A 14,431-nucleotide genomic window follows, 5' to 3' on the forward strand; every position below is an offset into this window, starting at 1 on the left:
CTCAATATAGATATAAATTGTTTTAAAAAATCAACCGCATTGAGGTCCAGGCAGTTTATTGTTCTGACCTCACTATATGCTCAACTTGGATTTTTTGTTCATTCAATTTTGGCCGGTCGATATGTTTATCGTAGAGAGTTGAGGGTAGTGATAAAAAGCACGTGAAGCGTAGAATTTGTAATAACAGAGTTTGTTCGCACTTCATATTTTTCGAGTGGTTATCGGGTTTGAAAGCTTTAGTGAACATTGGGTAAATTTCACTATTTTTGCTCACTTTAAAAAAAACTTTTTGCTCCAAGTTATTATTAATTGTTAATAGCCGGCCTCATCCTCTCCGCTGGATATTATAGCTCTCTTATTTTTACGACTCGAAGAGGAGTTATGGTGGCCTATTTTGAAGAGGAGTATTGGTGGCTCGTCATTTTTTTGACCGAATATTTTATGGAGTTTAGTTACCACCGGATGTAAAAGTCAATGCCGCACGTGAAAACTAAGTGTTTTGATCAAATGGCTGAACGAGTTGTAGAGAAGAGAGCGATTTTCTGTTTTTGAAAGAGAGCGAGAAACGCTGCATTTTTGAGAAATAGCGCGAAATAGTGTGAAATAATTTTCACTGAGCGAGCGAATTATTTTTAATAATCTGCGGCGTTTTCAAAGTGGTTTCTTTACGTTTTTATCTTATTCTGTTCAGTAAATGGCTTTTATGAACCTTATAAACAACTAGATGTACGTTTGCGAGCATTTTGGGCCATGTCAATCTTGTATTAGAGCTATGCAAGCTATTTTTGTGATTTCGCCGTTTCAGCCGCTTTTAGCTGTTTTTGTACTCAATTTCCTGTTTTTAGTGTCTGCGGCAGTTTTTTTGGTGAAATCAGTGGTTATGCTTCCTTCCTTTTTTTCTGATTTTGTTATTGTCATTTTGAATTTGTTCTATTTGAAGAAAACAAGCTAAATGTAAGCAGTTTTTGCTTTGTTTATACCTGATTCTTCTGTTTTTTTTTTCTGCCGCTAAAATTTTTCCTCACGTTCAATTCTTCAATTAGGGTCGCTGCTAGAGTTATTGTTTTTAATAGGAAACATATGAAGGTTTAATGGCGCATACATTCATAAAATAAATTGATAGTTTCTGGGGTTTTTGTAGTTTGTTTCTTTCTCAACTTTTAAGTGTGGGTGCTCAGAACAGTTTTTGGGACGTCGCAAATTTTAGAGAGAATTATTTAAAAAAATTGTCAAATTTTCTTAGATTTTGTCCAAGATTTCTCTTTACTTGCGTTTCTCCTTTCTCAGTTGAATCTTTTGTGATAATTTTACTTTAATTTCTGAAGGCAATTGAATCATACCACAAAATTTTTTTAATGCTTTGAATGTAATGAACAGGCTCCTAGAAAATTTTCATAATTGGCTTTTCCCCTTATAATATGTTCCTTGTTTTTTGTTTCAAACTGGATGGTATAAGAAGTTAAAAGTTTTATCAGTCAACGTTTGTCTAGATATACATTTTAATTTGACTGGATTTTGGGGTGTTCCTGCTATGTTTTTTGGAATCGTTGAATTTTCTTATCAGGTTGCAAAGTCAAATGCCGCACTTGAAATTAAGTTTTGGGTCAATCTTCTAAGTAAAAGTCAAAAGCAGAGCAAAAGTAATATTTTTATGTCGGGTCTCACAAGAGAGAGAGAGAGAGAGAGAGAGAGAGAGAGAGAGAGAGAAAGAGAGAGAGAAAAGTAGGCTGGCAAATTTTTGATGCTAATCGGGCGACATTTTTTTAGCACGTTTGGCTTTTTCAAAGCTATTTTTAGTTTTAATTAACTTTTTCAGTCAAAATTATTGGTCTCGATTATTATGGCTATTAACAGTGAGTGGAAGCATTTCCGACCGCCTGATGGAAATATTAGACTTATAGATGTTATGTTGACCTTTTTTTGCTTATATGCTCTGTTGAAAGCAACGCTTGTTAGCACTACGTAATCTTAAATTTTTAGCCATTGGGGTCTTTCTTTATTGAGGTTAGTTATTTTGTGTATTTGGTTATGTAATAATTTAATTAATTTCGATTTTGGATTGCGTTTGCTTACGAGAATGAAGTTAGCCAATTTTTGGTCCATTTTGGTATCTTTTGCGTCTGCTTTTTAGTCCTAATTGTTTCCTATTTTTCTGATTTTGAGCTTTTTGCAACAGTTTTTGTTTGCTTCAAGAGCTAAGTAACAGGGTGACACTAAGGTGACACTTAAAGAGGTGACACCTTTTAACTAAGGTGACACTTAAAGAGTAAATAGTGCGGTTTGTATTATTAGAGCCAGGCTTACTAAAACGAGGTTAAACCGCCAAGCTCATTTTAAGTAGTAGAGGTAGAATAGCATGGCAAGCAAAATTAAATGCTACATTCTAACAATGACCTATTTCTACACGCTTGTCGAGAACTTTTTTAAATAAATATTATCAGTTGGTGATTATCATACGTGATTTTATGCTGAAACGTTAACTGAAAATACGTCACTATCACCAAATGGGCCTGGTCACGTATCCAAAAATTTCATTTTTTTCTCTATTTCGAAGAATTAAGCTCAAATGGAGTACGAGATATCGAATTTGGTATGCCAGTTTTTTTTCATAACTTCACCAATTCAGAGAACGTGGGCACAATATGAGATATCACGAGTCGCAAACGCATTGAATTCAGAACATGCGCACAAAGCAATCTCTATCGAATCAGCGATGCAATTTGTCATGTAAAGCCACGTGTCATGTAAAGCCACGTGACTGGCTGCATATAATGTAGGAAAACTATCAATCATCAGTCGAATGTACTTGTTTTGTCTTAAATTAAATACAGTGAGTATTGGTTTACGATCTTTGAGCAGTATGGCGCTTGTTACTGTCCTTTTTCTGGCTATAAATTAACTTATGTGATTTTGCAGATTACCTTGACTTTGACCTATTGAAAAGAGAGTTTAATTTTAATTATTTCATTGATTAACCTTTTTCTCCAACTGATACACGTGCGTTGGATAAGTGACTACATCAAAATTTCATTTTATTAAAAAATTTCATAAAATAAAAAATTCGGTCAGTAGAGAAATAAAATTTTATGTCCATGTAATAAGCTGGTTGCCTATGTAATAAGCTGTGGTGTAAAATTGAAGTGGTCGTCCTATAAACATAGTTCAACTGTTGTTTACTTTTACATCAGACAGTGGGTTTACTTGAATTTCATACTCACGTGAATTATGATCTTCCTTGCGTTTGTTGTTAAGAGATATTACTGAAAACATATTTGCGAGTAATTGGTTGATTTAAGTTGTGAATTGTTTGATTGATGCAAGCGAAGAGCTTCGTTTTGCAGCAAAGCTGAGCGCTTTGTTTTTTTTGGGCTAAATGAGTATCAAGTTCTGTTACGATAATGTACACAATAGCGAATAGTACAGTTCACAATTGTTAATGCAAAAACGTAATATTCTGAGAGAATTAAAAACGCTAAGACGAACTGGGAGCACGTTGCCAAATGTGCTCTGTTTTGTCATTTTTTTTGTCTGTTTCTCAATATTTCAACTGTACCGTTGTGTAATATTCATTGCAAAGCTTATTTAGTAATCATATGATTGGTTCTGATTATTTTAGCAATGCTAAATTTCGAAACAGAAAAGATTTTCGCTTTCTTGTTATTGTTTTTTAAGTTGAAACATTTAAAGGTCTGATGGCACATGCATTCATAAATTAATTTGATCGTTTCTGGGGTTTTCGTAGTTTTTGTTTCTTGCTCAACTTTTAACTTTGGGTGCTCTGTGAATTTGGGTGTCTTCTGGGTGCTCAATGAAGAAGCATGCATGTGCACAAAGTAATCTGTATCGAATCAGCGATGCAATTTTACATGTAAGTCTACGTGGCGAGCAGCAGACACTGAGAAGGAAAACTGTCAGTTTTCAGTCAAATGTACTTGTTTTGTCTTATTAAAATAAGTACAGTGGGTACTGGTTGACAATCGTTGAGCAGTTTGGCGCTTGTTACTGTCATTTTCATGTCTATAAATCAACTTTTTAGTTGCTGATTACCTTATTTTTGACCTTTTGAGAAGTGAATTGACTTTGAAATTCTCATTTTCACTTTGGAAAACAAAGTTCGTATAAGTTGAGTTATACTCCATTAAAGGATTTTTGTTTCTTTGATTGACGTTTTTCTCCTACTGATTAACGTGCGTTGGATAAGTGACTACATCAAAATTTCATTCTATTAAAAAATTTCGTAAAATAAAAAATTCGGTCAGTAGAGAAATAAAATTTTATGTCCATGTAATAAGCTGGTTGCCTATGTAATAAGCTGTGGTGTAAAATTGAAGTGGTCGTCCTATAAACATAGTTCAATGTTCTTTGACCTAATGAAAAGTGAATTGACTTTGAAACTCTCAATTTCACTTCAATAGCGGTTAATACAGTTCACGAGTGTTAATGCAAAAACGTAATATTCTGAGAGAATTAAAAACGCTAAGACGAACTGGGAGCACGTTGCCAAATGTGCTCTGTTTTGTCATTTTTTTTGTCTGTTTCTCAATATTTCAACTGTACCGTTGTGTAATATTCATTGCAAAGCTTATTTAGTAATCATATGATTGGTTTTGATTATTTTAACAATACTAGTTTCCGAAACATCGAAGATTTTTGCTTTCTTGTTTTTGTTTTTTTAAGTGAAAACTTTATTTGAAGAAAACAGGCTAAATGTAAAGTTTTTGCTTTTTTTGTTTCTGCTGATTCTTCTTTTTTTCTCCCGCTAAAATTTTCCCTCACGTTCAATTCTTCAATTAGGGTCGCTGCTAGAGTTATTGTTTTTAATAGGAAACATATGAAGGTTTAATGGCGCATACATTCATAAAATAAATTGATCGTTTCTGGGGTTTTGTTGTTTAAAGTGTAGGTGCTCTGTGGCTTTGGGTGTCCTGTGGGTGCTCAATGAAGAAGCAGGCACTGTTTATAATGTGTGCTTAGAACAGTTGTGGACGTCGCAAATTTTAGGGAGAATTATTTTAAAAAATTGTCAATTTTTCTTATATTTTGTCCTTCAAGATTTTTCTTTACTTGCTTTTCTCCTTTTCTCAGTTGAATCTTTTGTGATAATTTTACATTGAGTTCTGAAGGCAATTGAATCATATCAGAAAATTTATTTAATGCTTTGAATGTAATGAACAGGCTCCGAGAAAATTTTCATAATTGGCTTTCCCCTTATAATATGTTCCTTGTTTATTGTTTCAAACTGGATGGTATAATGAAGCTAAGTTTTATCAGTCAACGGTTGGCGAGGTTTACATTTTAATTTGACTGGATTTCGGGGTGTTCCTGCTATGTTTTTTTTGAATCGTTGAATTTTCTCACAGATTGCAAAGTCAACTGCCGCACGTGAAATTAAGCTTTGGGTCAATCTGCTAAGTAAAAGTCAAAAGCAGAGCAAACGGCGGGTTGTACTAGTGTGTGTGAGAGAGAAAAGTAGGCTTGCAAAGTTTTGGCGCTAATTGAGCGACATTTTTTAATCTTGGGCTGCTTTTTCAAAGCTGTTTTTAGTTTTAATTAACTTTTTCAGTCAAAAACGTTTGTCGATTATTATGGCTAGTAATAATGTGTGGAAGCATTTACGACCCCCTGATGCAAATATTACACTCATAGATGAATTGTTGAGCTTTTTTGCCTATATGCTCTGTTCAAAGCAATGCTTCTTAGCACTACGCAATCGTAATTTTTTAGCCATTGGGGCCTTTCTTTATTTGAGTTTAGTTGTTTTGTGTATTTAGTTATCTATTAATTTGATTAATTTTGATTTTGGATTGCGTTTGCTTAAGAAAAGGGAGTAATCAAACTTTTGGTCATTTTGTTTTTTCTGCGTCTAGTTTTTGTCTTAATTGTTGCCTTTTTTCTGATTTTGAGCTTTTTGCAGCAGCTTTTGTTCGCTTTTTAATCAAGAGCTATGTAATAGGTTTTTAACTCAGGTGAAACTTAAAGAGTAAATAGTGCTGTTTTTGTTATTAGATCCAGGCTTAATAAAACGAGGTTTTACGGCAAAGCGCATTTTAAGTAGTAGAGTTAGAATAGCCTAACAAGCAAAATTAATTGCTACATTCTATAAATGATCTATTGCTACACGCTTCTCAACTTAATTGGTAACTATTATCAGTTAGTGATTATCATACGTTTTAGTAAAACTTACTAAAAGTACGTCACTATCACAGAATCAGTCTCGTCACGTATCCATAAGTTTATCTATAATTGGAGATTAAGCTCAAATGGAGTACGAGATAGCGAATTTGGTATGCCAGTTTTTTATTTTTTTTTCATAACTCTTCCAATTCAGAGAACGTGGGGCACAATATGAGGTATACCGAGTCGCAAGCACATTGATTTCAGAACATATGGACAAAATAATCTGTATGGAATCAGCGATACAATTTGATATATAGTGTCACGTGACTATCAGCAGATATTGAGATGGAAAACCATCAATTATCAGTCGAATGTGCTTGTTTTGTCTTATTAAATTAAATACACTGGGTATTGGTTCACGATTTTGGAGTAGTAAGGTGCTTGTAACTGTCCGTTTTCTGTCTATAAATCAACTTATATGATTTTGAAGATTACCTTAACTTTGACCTACTTTTAAGAGAATTGAATTCGAAATTCTCGTTATCACTTTGAAGAACGAAGTTCGTATAAGCTGAGTGATACTACAGTTAAAGCTGTTTACTGATTTCATTGGTTATCCTTTGTTTTCAACTGATACACTTGCGTTGGATCTGTGACTACATCAAACTTTTTTTTTGTTAAACTGATCTTTTTGCTCATGTAATAAGCTGTGGTGTAAAATTTGAGTGATTTTCCTATGAACATAGTTCAACTGGTGTTGTTTACTTTTAAATCAGACGGTAGGTTCACTTGCATTTCATACTCAGGTGAATTATGATCTTATGCGTTTGATGTTTTGGGAGATATTACTGGAAACATATTTGCGACTAATTGGTTTTTTGAAATTGTGAATGGTTTGATTAATGCAAGCAGAGTGATTCGTTATGCAGCAAAGCTGAACGCTTGGTTTTTTGGGGCTGAATGAGTATCAAGTATTGTTACGATAATCCACACAATAGCGAATAATACAGTTCACGAAAAGTAATGCGAAACTGTAATATCCGAAGAGAATTAAAAACGCTAAGACGAACTGGGAGCTCATTGCAAAATTTGCTGTATTTTGTCAATTTTTTCTGTCTGTTTTTTGTCAACGGCGCTGTTGTGTAATATTCATTGTGAAGCTTATCTCGTAATCATGATATGATTGGTTTTGATTATTTTAACAATACTAATTTTCAAAACAGAAAAGATTTCTGCTTTATTTTTTGCGAATGTAGTGTCGTATGCTTTGTTGACAATCGAAAGTTGTTGTTGTAAAAACTGGTTGTATATTAATGATTTAACATCATATCAGACGTTTTTTTCCTAATGGCAGGATATCAAAGAGCAATTTTTTTCGACTTTTGGGAATCAGCAGTTGATATTTTTTGCTTGATATCATTTGTATTTATTTTCTTTTTTCTATTTTTCTGTGATTTCTATATTTCTCAATCAATAAAAACGTCTTCGCATGTTTGCACTTTGCACCCACTTTTTCTTCAGACCCCACTTGTGGGGTGGAGGAACTATATACTCATGGTTTTTTTTGTTCAGTAAATTTTAACCGATCGATATATTCATCGCAGAGAAATGTCAGTGGTATCTTTGAAAAGCTGGTCCAGAATTTTTAGAATTCAAAATAAAAAAGGTTTTTTTTTGATTTTCCGTTTTTTCGAGGAGTTGTCGAGGATTGAAGTTTGTGTGAACATGGATAATTGTTCACTTTTAGTGTGTATTTTCTTCAAATTAGACATTTTCAATAAATATAGTAATTCAAACTTAAATTTCTTGCCAAAAAATGACCACTGTTTGTGTTCTTAATAGACTAAAGGCGTTAAAAAATACTAGTTCTGGTCTCATAGGGAGGTTCAATGTCAAAAAAATTCGAATTCTATTTGAGCTCTTTTTTAAAACTCTTCTACTTTTTTTTGCTTTTTAGGTCAACTTGAGACAAGTCACTTTTCATATCGAGGTTCCGTTAATGAAAAAACTTTTTTACAGTCAAATGAAACCCAGTGAACGAAAAAAATTGTTTTCAAGGAATTGCAATTGCTCATGTTTTCTTAATTTTAAAAGAAATTTTTGAATTCCTTTTTGAGGTTTTACTACTTTTTTGGCATCTTTTGGCATGGACTCATTGACTAAGAGTGCAATTTGTTCAGTAATGAGATTTAAGTGAACATATCTAGTGCTGTGAGAGGACAGCTAATAGCTTTTAAGACTTTAAAATTAATTTTTCGAACATTAACCAATCGTAAACTTGTTATCGTGAACTGTAAGTCAGTCTCTGCGATGACAGCACCCTCTCCTGTCCTACTGTAACCAAATTTGATCTGGCAAGCAGTTTTATCTTCTAATTTTTAGTTATATGACTTCAATGACACAAGATTTCAAAAAATTTCAAAAACATTTTGGATTTTTCCGTATTATTTTTTTACTTTTGAAATCTTATCACATTATCCTAAAATTGACAGCTCCTATTGGCTTGAAGGAAAACTTCCGTGGATCACAGATAAAGCTTTCAGAGAAAAGTTTACGGTTCAAATGGTTTCGACCTTTTGCGCTTTTGTTACTGATTTTTTGGTTTTTGCCTGTTTTTGTTGTTTTCGTAGACATAATACTTGTTGTGATGTCATATTGATCCCCTATGCATGACAAACATTAATGACTGTTAAGAATTTATAGGTAATTTTTCGAGAATTTTCTTGAACATTAGCCAATGTCAAAATTTTCGTGAACTGTTAGTCAGTCTCGGTTTTGACAGAACCCATACTGCAACTAAAATAAATGTTCTTGGCGGTTTTATCTTCTAACTTTTGGTTTAATGAATTCAGTGACAAAAGCATTCATTTTTTTTGAATTTTGATAATTTCGTATTATTGGTTAGTTTTGAACTCTTATCATATTAGCAAAATATTATACACATTATCCAAATATTATTCTAATCCCATTGGCTTAAAGAATACATTCCGTGGATCACAGATAAAGTTTTCAGAGAAAAGCTAATGGTTTAATTGGCTTCAAAATTTTCTTCTCGCACTTTTCTACTGAATTTTGGTTTTCGCCTGTTTTTGTTGCTGTTTTTATAGTCTTAAGACTTATTGTGATGTTTTATTGATTATCTATGCATGAAAAACATTTTTTCCCGCCATCGTGTTATATCTGAGCGTAGTTATTGACCTCTGTTGAAAGCTTTTGAGTTTAAAGGCTGTTAAGACTTAAAAAATAGTTTTTCGAAATTTTTGAACATTAACCAATCCTAAACTTTTTTTCGTGAACTTTTAGTCAGCCCTAGTACTTGCAGGGTCCTTTTTTATTTCTAGTCCAGCCAACAATAATCTGGTTAGCGGCTCTATTTTCTATCTATTAGTTTTAAAACTTCAATGCCACTAGTTTTCATATTTTTTTAAAATTTTTGGGTACTTTTTCTTATTTTCGGATCCTTTTGAAATCTTATCACATTATCCTATTACTGATAGTTCCCATTGGTTTAGGAAAGACGTTCAACGGATCATAGATTAAACTTTTCAGATAAAATTTTCGTCAAATTGTAACTTATTTTCATCAATGAGTGGTTATATATTATACGTATCCTATGTCTACTTCATTTGCAGATAGTTAAGCCAAGAATGTGTATGAGAGGGGCGGAATTTTATGTGCAAACGCACATTATCGAGCCTCATTGGGTAATTATTGACGAAAAGTTCGCTTAGTGAAGCTGAGAAACATTCTAATTTTATAAATTTCTCTCAACGCAGATTTTTTTTCGTTCTGCTAATTTTTGTCTGACCAATAAGTGTATATGCTATGTTGAGCAAAATAAGTCGAAGTTGTGGCTGAATCTGAGGTTACTTATCTACATTCGGTATTTCGAAGTGCACTTGATCAATTATCAGTAACTTTTAGAAAACTGCCAGTTGCTTTAGGTTTTCACGTCATCTACATACCATATGCGGAGGATATGCGTGACCTATCTTTCAAAATAAATGTGAGTAATTCTTCCTTCTGATTTTGCAGCCATAATGCTCATTGATTAAAGTAAACGCTAAAAATGCTATGTTAAATGGTATCCTGTCTGTTTTGTTACATTTTTCAAACCAATTTTTGTCAATTTTTGCTTTTCGTCTTAGTTAGTGAATAAAAATGAGCAGAAACCAAATGCAATTTTCAAAAACCAGATAATTGTAAAGCTGCAATCCACATGAAACATGTCGAACCTGATCATTAATTTCTGGAGTTTCTCTTTCAAATTTCTGTTTCAATTGATGGAGGCTTTATCAATCTGAACCGATTTCCGGTGGGCAAATTTCATACCTCTATTGAACTTTTTGAAGGTAATTATTTTTCAGTCAATTTAATAAAAATCAAATAAATGTAATTCGGAAGAAACTGAACATACTCTTTAAAAGCAATCTGCTATGTTAAAGTGAGGTTTGGGTGTTAACTGTTGTCGATAATTGTAATGTGCAATTGTTCATTGTATTGTTGTCGATGAGTTTCATTAGTTGTTTAATAGCTGCGATGGCGAGCTATTATGAGCCTTCTCTGGGTCTTTTACGCTTCGAAGAGATTGGAATTTTCTGGAAGTACTGTGTTGAGGCGGGGTTTTTTGAAATACAAGCGAAAGTGAGTGAAAGTGTTGTTGTGTGAAACCATTTTTGCCGAGTAATAGTTCTGATCAAGGGCTGCCGCTTTGTCCATTTGGCTCATCTATTTTGCTTGTTGTAGAATTTTTTTTTCAAAAATTGTTTTTAGTTGAATCTGCTAATATGTAACCCTCTGCAGTAAATAATACAGGTTTTCAATTACTTCCTAGCAAAATTTGTAGCAATTATGTTAACATCGCTGGTCTTTTTAATGCGAGTTTTCGTCTGATCTTTTCTGTGTCCATTTGACGGTTCCTCCTTAAAAAAGTGATTAAGCCTGGAGGGCAATAAGTTCTAGCACTTTACGTCTCGCTAGTCTCTCCGCCCCACCTATTTAACTATTATGATTTTAAACTTATTTGTTTTTTTTACTCATGGATTTTCTTATGTATGAGTGTAAGACGTAACGGTTTAATTAACAATGTTTCACGCTCACGGGGTGTTATTTTTTTTCCAAAAGATGAATTCCTTTTGTCATGTTAGCGTTGTTTCTGAATGATTACGTAACTTCTTTTAATTGTTTCGAACGAAATCTGAAGCAATTATTGTAAACCGGTTGGTCTTTTTATGCAAATTTTTTGCTGGACTGTTTTTCCATTTTTGTTCTAGAACATTCTTATTCTTGACTTCCCAAGGGACTTTTTATGCTTCTCTTCTTCATTTCTGAGTAATCTCAATTGCTCTCACTCCGAAGTAAAGATTGTTTGCTGAAATAAAAGCGATTGTTGCATAGCAAATGACAAAGGCCCTGATAGTCGAGTAGTAAACTCTTCTGTTGAGGATTCCCGAGGTTGGAGGTTGAATCCCACCGTCGTCGGATGTCTTTGCAGCAATAAACTAATTTTTATCTTATCTACAGCTCTTGAATTAAATTGCCCCGCCTATCGTTCGAGAGCAATTTGTCTGCAGTTAGACGGCTTATTTTTTGGGACATTAGTTGCTTTTGTAGGTGGTTTTCTTGCTCTGAAGATCTTGTTTTGTTCCAGTTTTGTGGATTTTTTTGTTGTTAGTTCTTCAACATTTTTTTTCGGTTTTGGTTGCATTTTTTATATTGATTTTTTGCACTGTAGTTGCCAAATTTTGAAGTTAACTTGTTTTTTTTTGCGTTTTACTGACTGGTTTTTAATTGCTCTCGAACAAAATAAAAGTAATGGTCTTTTTGCAAAATTTTTTCTTGAAATTTTTGTTTTTTGAGTGACTTTTACGCCCTTGACTTTGTTGTTATGCGTGATATAAACTTCTTTCCCATTCTCAAGTGTCAGCAGCTAAACTCAAGTCACTAGTAATCCCCGTTAATGAATTTAGTTAAGACCCAAATAGATTCCAGCTCCGAGTAGTCGTTTGAGAGCAATTCTTCCGACTTATTCCTTTATGAACTTGAACTCTTCAATCTAGTTGGCACTTTTTCCTTTCCTGCTATTCTTCTTTCTGGTCACAGTTTGATTTTTCTATTTGCTCTGTAATTCTATGTTTTTTTAAGTTGACCCTTTCCAATTTGATTTTCGGCCCGTTCTACTTTGATTTTTCTCGTTTTTTTTAGCATTGAGTTCTTTTAATATGAATTTGTTTTTAATGTTATGATATTCTCTTACATATTGAATAAAGTAAAATTCTGAAACTGTTTTTTTTTGTCTCAATCTATTTTCTTTTTCTTCCTTATGAATAACTTGCAAAAGATTCATTTCAGAATTCATTGCATCGGAAATTTTCAAAAAATACTAGTACAGGAGTTTTGAAAGCTAATGTCACTTTGGAGCATTTTTGGAAAGCATTTTAATGCATTTTGAAGTTGTGGAGAGCAATTTTTTCAACTTTTTAAAATTCAATTGTTTGAAGTTCTCTATCTTATGCTTTACTGATGCGTTTTCTGATTTTCAGAAATAACGAAAATAGGGGTCTTTTTGAGTTTTTCAGTTCTCTTCAATTTTATTAGTTTGGGTTGAATTAGTTTCAACATTACCGAAAAAAATGTTTCCATTGATTCAAAATTTTTGGTGAAATTTCAGAATGAATTTTTTTCGTCGATTCACGGGGTGTTATTATTTGCTTTTTTCCAAATGATGAATTCCTTTTTGTCATGTAAGCGTTGTTTCTGAATGATTACGTGACTTCTTTTAATTGTTCCGAACGAAATCTGAAGCAATTATTGTAAACGGGTTGCTTTTTATGCGAATTTTTTGCTAGACTGTTTTTCCATTTTTGTTCTAGAACATTCTGATTCTTGACTTCTCAAGGGACTTTTTCGTAATTCTCTTCTTCATTTCTGAGTAAGCTCAACTGCTCTCACTCCGAAGTAAAATTTGTTTGCTGAATTAAAAGCGGTTGTTGCTTAGCAAATGACAAAGGCACTGATAGACGAGTAGTAAAGTCGTCTGTTGAGGATTCCCGAGGTTGGAGGTTGAATCCAATCGTCGTCGGATATGGTTGCAGCAATAAACTAATATTTATCTTATCTATCTTATCTACAGCTCTTGAATTAAATTGCCCCGCCTATCGTTCGAGAGCAATTTGTCATTTGTCTGCAGTTGGACGGCTTGTTTTTTGGGGCATTAGTTGCTTTTGGAGATGGTTTTCTTGCTCTGAAGATCTTGTTTTGTTCCAGTTTTGTGGATTTTTTTTGTTGTTTGTTATTCAACATTTTTTTTCGGTTTTGGTTGCATTTTTAGAATGATTTTTTGCACTGTAGTTGCCAAATTTTGAATTTAACTTGTTTTTCATTGTTTTTAATTTTTCAACATTTATTTGCGTTTTTCTTTTCTAATTTTTAATTGCTCTCCAACAAAATAAAAGTGATGGTCTTTTTGCAAAATTTTGTCTCGAACTTTTTTTTTTGAGTGACTTTTACGCCCTTGACTTGGTCGTTTTGCGTGATGTAAACTTCACTCTCTTTCTCAAGTGTCAGCAGCTAAACTCAAGTCACTAGTGATCCCCGTTAATGAATTTAGTTACGTCCCCAAAGGGTTCCAGCTCCGAGTAGTCGTTTGAGAGCAATTCTTCCGACTTATTCTTTTATGAACTCAAACTCTTCAATCTAGTTGGCACTTTTTTCCTGCTATTCTTCTTCCCGGTCACAGTTTTATTGTTCTATTTGCTCTGCTATTGTATGTTTTTTAAAGTTGACCCTTTCTACTTTGATTTTCGGCCCGTTCTACTTTGATTTTTCTCGTTTTTTTAAGCATTGAGTTCTTTTAATATTAATTAGTTTTCAATGTTATGATATTCTCTCACATTTTGAATGAAGTGTTTTCTGAAACTGTTTTACTGTCTCAATCTATTGTCTTTTTCTTTCGTATGAATGACTTGCAAAAGATTCATTTCAGAATTCATTGCATCGGAAATTTTCAAAAAAAAAAATAGTGCAGGAGTTTTGGAGCATTTTTGGAAAGCATTTTTATGCATTTTGAAGTTGTGGAGAGCAATTTTTTCAACTCTTTAAAATTCAATTGTCTGAAGTTCTCTGCCTTATGCTTTACTGATGCGTTTTCTGATTTGCAGAAATAAACGAAAATAGGGGTCTTTTTGAGTTTTTCAGTTCTCCTCAATTTTATTAGTTTGGGTTGAATTAGTTGCGAAATTACCGGAAAAATTGTTTCCATTGGTTTAAAATCTTTGGAGTTAGAAAAATTTCAGAATGAATTTTTTGGTCGATT

The 14,431-nt window shown here is 33.1% G+C and overlaps 1 protein-coding gene across 1 annotated transcript in view; it reads left to right on the plus strand.

Annotated features, from left to right (window-relative positions):
- The window catches only part of LOC142344726 (X-ray repair cross-complementing protein 5-like), a 62,515-nt gene that overhangs the window by 30,073 nt on the left and 18,011 nt on the right, over positions 1 to 14,431 (plus strand). The window contains exon 6 of the mRNA XM_075396603.1: positions 10,062 to 10,123. Coding sequence (XP_075252718.1) covers positions 10,062 to 10,123 — 62 coding nt within the window. The remainder of the gene's footprint in view (positions 1 to 10,061; positions 10,124 to 14,431) is intronic.

This window comes from Convolutriloba macropyga, chromosome 8 (assembly GCF_964194025.1).
Source record: "Convolutriloba macropyga chromosome 8, txConMacr16.3, whole genome shotgun sequence".
Classification (NCBI taxonomy): Eukaryota; Metazoa; Xenacoelomorpha; order Acoela; family Convolutidae; genus Convolutriloba; species Convolutriloba macropyga.